This window comes from Ictalurus furcatus, chromosome 26 (genome assembly GCF_023375685.1).
Source record: "Ictalurus furcatus strain D&B chromosome 26, Billie_1.0, whole genome shotgun sequence".
In the NCBI taxonomy this organism is placed as follows: Eukaryota; Metazoa; Chordata; class Actinopteri; order Siluriformes; family Ictaluridae; genus Ictalurus; species Ictalurus furcatus.
In genome coordinates this window covers 1,332,078-1,340,659 of record NC_071280.1, presented here as the reverse complement: position 1 = coordinate 1,340,659, position 8,582 = coordinate 1,332,078, and the positions used below count along the sequence as shown (strand labels likewise).

Genomic DNA, 8,582 nt, shown 5'->3' with positions numbered 1-8,582 from the left:
GTTGTTGTTGTAATTATTATTATTATTATTATTATTATTATATGAAAATGGCTAATTGGGCCCAATTTGGACATTTTCACTTAGGGGTGTACTCACTTTTGTTGCCAGCGGTTTAGACACTAATGGCTGTGTGTTCAGTTATTTTGAGGGGACAGCAAATTTACACTGTTACACAAGCTGTACACTCACTACTTTACATTGTAGTAAAGTGTCATTTCTTCAGTGTTGTCACATGAAAAGATATCATCAAATATTTACAAAAATGTGAGGGGTGTACTCACTTTTGTGGGATACTGTAAGTGGTGATGTACATTATGCTTCCCATCTTCAACTGAACACTGGTAAGCAAGTGTCGTGTTTTCTTCCTAAGGGATAAAGACCAAACTATACTGACCTTGTTATCTATACACACACTTCAGGTGGCTGCTGTGCTACAGAACAAATCCTGAAGCTCACCTCATCTTGAGCATCACTATGTTGCAACACGATGGATACCAACAACAACCACAAGTTGTACAGAGACTAAAAGCGTTGGGTGAGGGGACTAGGATCCTGTTGCTCACTTAGTCTTCCTTAGTTAAGTTTTGAATAATTCCCCTACAAGGTGGTTGTACATAGCCTTCCACCACACATACTTGGTACCCTTCTCCATTTAGAAATAACTGTAATCCTTTGTGTTTTTAATGCTTTGTAAAGCACTCTGTGTTGCACTAATGCCACTGAGGCGTTTGGGATCCGAGACCTTACTCAGATTTTTCACCAGAGGTCAGAGATGTTTTTTTTTCTCAGTGCGTCACAGGCGATGCTCACAATCTGATCCAGTGCTTTGAGAATCAGAGCATCCATGTCATCGTCTGTGTCCATCTCCTCATGGTAGTTTTTAACAGGGAAGATGTGGTTCACTGGAATACCCAGCAGATTCCTGCACATCTCCGTCTACAAAAATACAAACATATAATGACTGATGCTGAAGGCCAGTGAGGGCTTTCTATGATTATTTCACTTTTTTTCTGTGATCAGTTCTCGGCTAGTAGCCATTGGAGGACTATCTGACTGGGAGTATGAAATGTCAGGACATCGGATTTAACAAAACCCTGTCTATTTCCACGCTGTCTACAGCAACATGATAAAGAAAACTGGTCCCAAGGCCCCAAAATATATGAATTCATTGTAACACAAACGCCAACAAAAAAGTCCCTCTCTTCTTATTTTGTTACTCTGTAAGTTGTTACTCTAGAAATAGTGAAGAATTAGAATGAGTCTCATTAATATAAACCTGTGGTTTATCTTGTGGCTGGAACTACTGTGAGAGTTCCTGTTATAAAAGATTCATTGATACCTTCTGACCAATCGAGCATTCAGTACCACTGTGGTGTAAATAATATTAACATTAAATTGTAGGTACTGGATTGTTGCCAGTGGAACATCTCATAGCAGATGTCCATCCATCCATCCATCTTCTACCGCTTACTCCTTTTCAGGGTCGCAGGGGAACCTGGAGTCTATCCCAGGGAGCATCAGGCACAAGGCGGGGTACACCCGGGACAGGGTGCCAGTCCATTGCAGGGCACAATCACATACACATTCACACACCCATTCATACACTACGGACACTGTAGACACGCCAATCAGCCTACCATGCATGTCTTTGGACTGGGGGAGGAAACCGGAGTACCCGGAGGAAACCCCCGCAGCACGGGGAGAACATGCAAACTCCACACACACAGGGCCCCGGCTCATAGCAGAAGTTTCAACTGTAAATACATTGTTTTATTAAATAAAAGTATATTTGTAGAATTTGTGCTGGTGACATGTAAAAAAAAACAACAACCAATTTTTGTTTGTCCCCTCAGTGATGAGTAGCAACCAGCTCCACCTGTGACTGTACTGAAAGGCTTGAAGGGCTTCTTACATGTTAAATGGCGTCAAGCAGGGTTGTGTCCTGGGGCCAACCCTGTTCAGCCTCATGTTCTCCGCAATGCTGACTGACGCCTTTGGAGACGGTGATGCTGGGATAGGCATCAAGTACCGCACAGATGGTAATCTGTACAACCTCAGGAGGCTCCAAGCGAAAACCAAGGTTTCGACAGACATCATCAGGGACTTCCTCTTTGCTGATGACCGTGCCCTTAACAATAGCACAGAAACGGACATGCAACGCAGCGTTAACAGGTTTTCTAGTGCCTGCACAAACTTCGGTCTCACCATCAGCACCAAGAAGACTGAGGTCATGCATCAGCCAGCCCAGGGAAGCCCTATACAGAGTCCAACATCACTGTCAATGGTCAGAGACTGAAAACAGTGACCAAGTTCACCTCGGCAGCACGTTGTCACAAAATGCCACAATAGATGACGAAGTTAACGTCCGCATTGCGAGAGCCAGTTCAGCTTTCGGGAGATTGTATGCCATGGTTTGGAACCGAAGAGGCATCACCATCCAGACCGAGCTGAAAGTGTACAGGGCAGTTGTGCTCCCCACACTGCTGTATGCATGCGAAACGTGGACAGGGTACCAACGTCATGCCAGGAAACTGAACCATTTTCACACCAGCAGTCTCAGGAAAATCCTTGCAATCAAGTGGCAGAACAAAGTCCCAGACACTGTGGTTCTCAATCAAGCAGGCCTCCTAAGCATCTTCACCATCTTGATGATGACCCAGCTATGCTGGGCAGGACGTGTGATACGCATGACAGACCAACGTCTACCAAAAAGACTTCTCTATGGCAAGCTCCAGCAAGGTCAGCGTTGCCAAGAAGGCCAAAAGAAACGCTTCAAAGATACCCTCAATGCCTCAATGAAAGCATTTAACATCAATCCTGCCTCCTGGGTTACAGACTGCATTGGATCGTGACACCTGGCGATCCTCCATCCATAAGGGGTCTTTGCTGTGTGAGATAAATTGGACAGATGTAGCCGAACGAAAGAGGCCAGCCAGAAAAACCCGTGCCAGCAACCTTCCCGGAGACGTGCACCCCATCCCCTGTCCCACCTGCCATAGGACTTTCCGTGCAGAGATTGGTCTGACCAGCCATCTACGCATGCATCATCTCTGATGGCAAAATGGTCTTCGTCGCCACGACGGACAACTAAGAAGAACTAGGAAGTTCTCCTTGTTTAGTGCTGTATTGAGGCAAAGCCGGTAATTTTGTAAACACTCTCGAGTTTATCTCTTAGGTTTCCCGTCTCTCTGAAGCTTTCTCGCTGTGTCAGTCCAAACCTCTTGGACCTTGTCTCTTGGGGTTCCTCTGGTTTTCTCCAGTTCCTTGCTTTAAAAAAAACTTGTTTACTTATTTCCTTTGTAAGTCGGTCCTCTCTGACCTTATTTTTTTCAGTTTACTCCTCTTGAGCATTTGGCTAGGCCCACTCCAAGGTCTGTTTGGGCAGGGTTGGTAGTTCACTGTGCTGCATGTTGGTCTCTCCATCCTCCAGCCTCAGGTTCAAGCCCAGTGTGGCGTAACCCTTTGTTTCCCCCTCTTTGGAGGTGTTCTGCCTTAAGTTTATTTCCCGAGGCCTAGCCCTAATTACTGAGAGAGTAGTTAGTCAGTGTTCCTTGGTAGTTAATGAAAGAGGATTTGTTCTTTGGATGTTTTAGTCCTGCATATTTATGTATGAACTATGAAACAGTATTGTACATTACTTGTGTTTGTGTTATTTGTATCTGTCAAAACATGTTTAGTGTAATGGTATAAATCTTAAAAAATAAGTAGGACCAAACATCATTATATTTATTAATTTAATGGAATATAAAAAGTCCAGAGTGCAGTAGGAACGTGACGGCGACAGAAACACAAACCAGTTGTGATTACAGTAGAATAAATTAGCTTTACTTTAATAATGTACTTTAGACACAATTTCATGTTTTTTCACTGTCCTAAATACTCTGCACTGGTGTAGGGGTGGAAAAGAACAAAAAAAAAGCCTTCACTCAGAGTTCTCACTAGGGTTTTGGTTTTCCAGAGCATCGTTGGCGAGATTCACGATCTGATCGAGCGCCTTGAGGATCAGAACATCCATGTCATCGTTCGTATCCACCTCCTCGTGGTAGTTCTTCACAGGGAAGATGTTGCTCAGTGGAATACCCAGCAGATTACTACACTCCTGCATCTGAAAATATATAGAAAAAAACAATGAATCAAACAATTTATTTAACCGATAAATTGTAAAAATATACCACAATTATAACAAATCACAAGTTGCAGAACGGAACTTTAACTCCTTAACCAGATGCACTGACAAGCTTTTTGCTGTTTATAGTTGACAGCAACATCTAATAATATTTAATAATTAGATTTACTTCAGTTTTTGGGGTTTGTTACTTTCCAGAAGTTCACTAGACTCGTTATCAGAACCTACTGCGAAGCGGAGAAACAGTGCTGCTGTGAGATCAATCTGGGATCCATTTCATTTTAATGCCTTTATGACTTCCAGGAAGATTTACTTTTACTTTGTGCTGTGTGAAAGTAAATATTCTAATATGGTGATATTGAGCTCTATTTGATTAAAAAAAGAGCCAAATAAACAGAAGTGCCTTCTATTCATATCAGTATTTACATTCATTGAGAACATATCTGTTCAATCCCAATTTTGTCATCAGTTACAATCCTAATATACACCATTTAATTACACAATTACCTTTTCTTTGATCTTCTTGCTGGTGTAGACCTTTCTTAGGTCATCTTTAACCAGAGGGCAGGTTTCATCCACTTTTGTCATGATGATAACTTGAGGCAAATCTGTACAATAGGATGAACAGTTTATTATCTACAATAAGACTAAAACAGGAATTCTAATATGATATGAAGATGATTTTCCTATAACAGCACGTCCTGCAGTGTTTAATTCTTATCACAGTAATTTCTCACTGATTACAATTTTTATTAATTAAAGTTTTAACTTTAATTAATTAATTAACAGTTTCTCTTACGAGCCTCTCTCTTTATTTTCTCCCCTGATGTTAATAAGATAAAAATCACAGCTTGTCGTGTTCCTGAGAAACCACTAATCATAATCTCCTCTGTCCTGAAGATCAGAAAACTCTGTTGCAGCTTTACCTCTGACTGTTACAAAGTGTTGAAACTGGAGACTCCTTCCATAGAACAAATAAAAGTCCCTGTGCGAGTTGTTACTATAGAAACTATTAGAATGAACGGATTAATCTAAACTTGTGATTTGCTTTGCAGTCAGAACTACAGTCAGGGCTGCTGTTATAGAAAAACAATCAACACCTTCGGACCAAATCAAACACAATGGTATGTTTTTGGGGAATAATTGTGCCAATATAAAAAAAAAAAAAAAATTTCGAGATGATTCTAAACTATAATAACAGTACTTACTATACTCTGAAGCCACCTCACAGATCGCTTTCATCTTTTGAATAAGCTTTTGGTCCATGAGTGACACTTTGTTTGCAGCTAGAATGTTGACCAGGCAGAAGGTTTGATCAGAAACTTTGGGATTTGTTTTGTAGTTGGAGTTATTCTCAGATAATAGCAGGATTAAACTGCAAATTGGTGAAAGAATAAATATTACAGATGTTTTACTGTGCAAAAATCAGTGTAGGTTACTACAGAACTACAGCTGTACTATAAAGACTGACTACATGAACAGTATTCTAACGTCATATATATTAACATTATATACCGTAACAATGCTAAAAATAACTGTTTTGTCTCATACTGTGAGAGTAAAATGTGCCCCTCACTTTATATCCTTCCTCAAGAAACCCCTTTAAGGCTGTGATGATGTCCTTTACATGTGCTCCTTGTCCATCGGCAGGTTCAAGTAGCATGTCGTCACTGAACACAAAAGGTAAACGGGTGATGACCTTCCCCTTGATATAATGGGTTTTGTACTGTAAAAAGACACAAATTGTATATGATTCTGACTCAGGATCAAATTCCATATTAAACACAATATTGAACTGTACAGTGCTGTGCCTCGTTAAAGGCATGGCACATGGCATTTAAAGGCATGTCATTGGAATACTCCAATATTCGGCTGAAGCGAGCCATAGACCGACTTTTTCAAGAGGACCAGGGATTGTATCTCTGAGACCAGTCCTGAGCTTGAAAACTTTTGTCTGGAAGTGTGAAAATGACCTTAGTTTAAATCAAACTGGTTTATCTGTCTGCATTAAGAAATCAAACCAGTGAATATGTTGAAGTTGTACTTACATTTTTTGTGAAACTGGTTCCAGATGTTGTATCAACAAGAGCCGCACTGGTGATTCGTTCTTGGAAAGCATTATTGACTGAATTTATAAATCTGGACTTTCCTGCTCCAACTTGACCAATGATCAGAAGCCTGACAAACTTAACATCAGAACTGCAGAGCTTAAAGTTCTTCAGTTTCTCTTCTAAACTGTCTTTGTTCCTATCAAAAACGCTCTCTGAATGCGGCCTCTGCAGGTTCCATCTCATTGTCAGTCGGACTTTGGAACTGTCAATCTGCTGTCAACAAGGCAGATTTCATTTCTGCATTTGCAAACCACTCCAATCTCAGCGTGCTGGCTCTGACTGAGACCTGGATCCATGCTGAGAACGCTGCCACACCCGCTGCCCTGGCCTCCAACTTCAACTTCTCCCATACCTCACGCCCCAACAGACGAGGGGGTGGTACAGGTTTGCTTCTCTCCAAAACATGGAAATTTACCTGCCTTTCTCCCTCTTGCTCATACACGTCCTTTGAATTTCATGCTTTTACAGTCACTGACCCTGCCAAAATGCACTTTCTTGTTGTTTACCGTCCTCCAGGTCAACTGGGGAAGTTCATCGATGAATTTGACACGCTACTGTCCACCATCCCAGATGATGGAACTCCTCTTCTGGTCCTTGGTGATTTCAACATTCATCTAGACAAGCCACATGCAGCTGACTTTCTTGCTCTCCTTCCCACATTCGACCTCAAGCAGTTCACCACACCAGCACCCCACAAAGCCGGTAAACAGCTTGACCTCATCCTCACACGTAATTGCACCACACATAATCTTCTCATTACTCCTCTCCACACTTCTGACCATTTCTTTATCCAGTTCTCTATTTCTCTCCCCTCACCACCATCAATGTCTCCTCCCTCTATCTCTTTTCGTCGCAATCTTCGCTCCCTTTCCCCTTCACATTTCTCCTCCGTTGTCACAACCTTACTTCCCTCCGAAAGCCACCTTTCCTCACTTGACTTAAACACCGCAACCGACATGCTATGTTCCACTCTAACATCTTCTCTTGACAGCATATGCCCCCTAACCTCCAGACCTGCTCGCACATCACCCTCTAGTCCTTGGCTCTCAGAAGCTCTGCGTAACAACCGGGCCAAACTAAGAGCATCTGAAAGGAAATGGCGCAAATCAAACAACCCAATTGACCTAACCAATTACCAGACACTTCTCTCTTCTTTTTCCAATAGCATCTCCATTGCTAAAGCCACATTCTACCAAGAGAAGATTCTTAGTTCTCCCAACACCCACATTCTTTTCAAAACCTTTTCCTCTCTACTTTGTCCCCCTCCTCCCCCTTCCCCTACTTCTCTCACTGCAGATGACTTTGCCACTTTCTTTACCAACAAGGTTACATCAATCAGGAACCTGTTCTCAGCCCCAGACATGCATAGACTGACTCCTCCGCCGGGTAACTCCCAACTGACTTCCTTCTCTCCCCTCTCAGAGACTGATGTCTCTAAACTCCTCCTCTCTAGGCATCCCACAACCTGTCCTCTTGACCCTATCCCTTCTCACCTTCTTCAGTCCATCTCTCCCACACTATTACCTGCACTCACACACATCTTTAACACATCGCTCTCTACTGGCACATACCCTATCTCATTTAAGCAAGCCCGGGTTACCCCACTGCTTAAAAAACCATCACTCAACCCTGCTATGGTTGACAACTACAAACCGGTTTCCCTACTCCCTTTTCTTTCGAAAACACTTGAAAGAGCCGTTTTTAATCAACTCTCAAATTTTCTCACACAGAACAACCTCCTGAACACCAAGCAGTCTGGCTTCAAGAGCAACCACTCCACGGAGACTGCTCTGCTTTCCGTCACTGAAGCCTTACGACTAGCAAGAGCAACCTCTAGATCATCTGTCCTCATCCTACTTGACCTCTCTGCTGCTTTTGACACTGTGAACCATCAGATCCTCCTGTCGACTCTCTCCAGCCTGGGCATCACTGGAACGGTTCTGCGCTGGGTGGAATCCTATCTCTGTGACAGATCCTTCAAGGTATCATGGAGGGGAGGTATTTCTGAAACTCAGCAACTCACAACTGGCGTTCCACAGGGGTCAGTTCTGGGTCCACTCCTCTTTTATATCTACACTACATCTCTAGGGCAGGTGATTGAGTCTCATGGCTTCTCATATCATTGCTATGCTGATGACACCCAGCTCCATTTGTCCTTCCAGCCTGACGATCCATCCGTCTCTGCACGCATCTCTGCTTGCCTTTCGGACATCTCGGTCTGGATGAAGGAAAACCATCTTAAGCTTAACCTGGCAAAATCTGAGCTTCTCGTGATCCCAGCCTGTCCCTCAATCAACCACAACCTCACTGTACAGCTCGGCTCACTCACACTCATGCCAACCAGG

General features: G+C 42.9%; 3 protein-coding genes across 5 annotated transcripts; 2 read left to right on the top strand and 1 right to left on the bottom strand.

Moving 5' to 3' along the window:
• The first annotated feature begins 239 nt into the window (after nt 1–239).
• LOC128602231 (uncharacterized) lies at nt 240–3,175 on the top strand. Its single transcript, XM_053615904.1, has 2 exons — nt 240–341; nt 1,854–3,175. Exon 2 carries the CDS (start codon nt 2,037–2,039, stop codon nt 2,850–2,852), a length of 816 nt encoding a protein of 271 aa, XP_053471879.1. The 5' UTR covers nt 240–341; nt 1,854–2,036; the 3' UTR covers nt 2,853–3,175.
• A 653-nt stretch (nt 3,176–3,828) lies between these two features.
• Nucleotides 3,829–5,417, bottom strand: LOC128602155 (interferon-induced protein 44-like). Its single transcript, XM_053615740.1, has 3 exons — nt 5,335–5,417; nt 4,634–4,734; nt 3,829–4,105 (listed from the first exon to the last, which is right to left on the bottom strand). Exons 1-3 carry the CDS (start codon nt 5,390–5,392, stop codon nt 3,923–3,925), a joined length of 342 nt encoding a protein of 113 aa, XP_053471715.1. The 5' UTR covers nt 5,393–5,417; the 3' UTR covers nt 3,829–3,922.
• On the top strand, nt 4,966–8,512 carry LOC128602153 (uncharacterized). 3 transcript variants are annotated; one of them, XM_053615738.1, is made up of 6 exons: nt 4,966–5,250; nt 5,721–5,809; nt 6,409–6,621; nt 6,754–6,939; nt 7,968–8,278; nt 8,400–8,512. In XM_053615738.1, the coding sequence occupies exons 2-5, from the start codon at nt 5,740–5,742 to the stop codon at nt 8,042–8,044; spliced, it is 546 nt and encodes a 181-aa protein (XP_053471713.1). In that variant the 5' UTR covers nt 4,966–5,250; nt 5,721–5,739; the 3' UTR covers nt 8,045–8,278; nt 8,400–8,512. The 3 variants fall into 3 exon arrangements, with proteins under 3 accessions (XP_053471713.1, XP_053471711.1, XP_053471712.1); XM_053615736.1 differs by having other exon boundaries at nt 6,409–6,939; XM_053615737.1 differs by having other exon boundaries at nt 6,409–6,939; nt 7,968–8,235; nt 8,400–8,432.
• The last annotated feature ends 70 nt before the right edge of the window (nt 8,513–8,582 follow it).

Bases quoted from the DNA above. Each gene is read 5' to 3' on its own strand.
- LOC128602231 (XM_053615904.1), top strand. From the start codon at position 2,037: ATGGTAATCTGTACAACCTCAGGAGGCTCCAAGCGAAAACCAAGGTTT.
- LOC128602155 (XM_053615740.1), bottom strand. From the start codon at position 5,392: ATGGACCAAAAGCTTATTCAAAAGATGAAAGCGATCTGTGAGGTGGCT. The intron at 4,735-5,334 runs GTAAGTACTGTT...CCTATTGTACAG, and splicing joins TGAGGTGGCTTCAGAGTATA to ATTTGCCTCAAGTTATCATC. The intron at 4,106-4,633 runs GTAATTGTGTAA...ATATATTTTCAG, and splicing joins GCAAGAAGATCAAAGAAAAG to ATGCAGGAGTGTAGTAATCT.
- LOC128602153 (XM_053615736.1), top strand. From the start codon at position 5,740: ATGATGTCCTTTACATGTGCTCCTTGTCCATCGGCAGGTTCAAGTAGC. The intron at 5,810-6,408 runs GTAAACGGGTGA...CGGCCTCTGCAG, and splicing joins GTCGTCACTGAACACAAAAG to GTTCCATCTCATTGTCAGTC. The intron at 6,940-7,967 runs GTAAACAGCTTG...TTTCTCACACAG, and splicing joins ACCAGCACCCCACAAAGCCG to AACAACCTCCTGAACACCAA.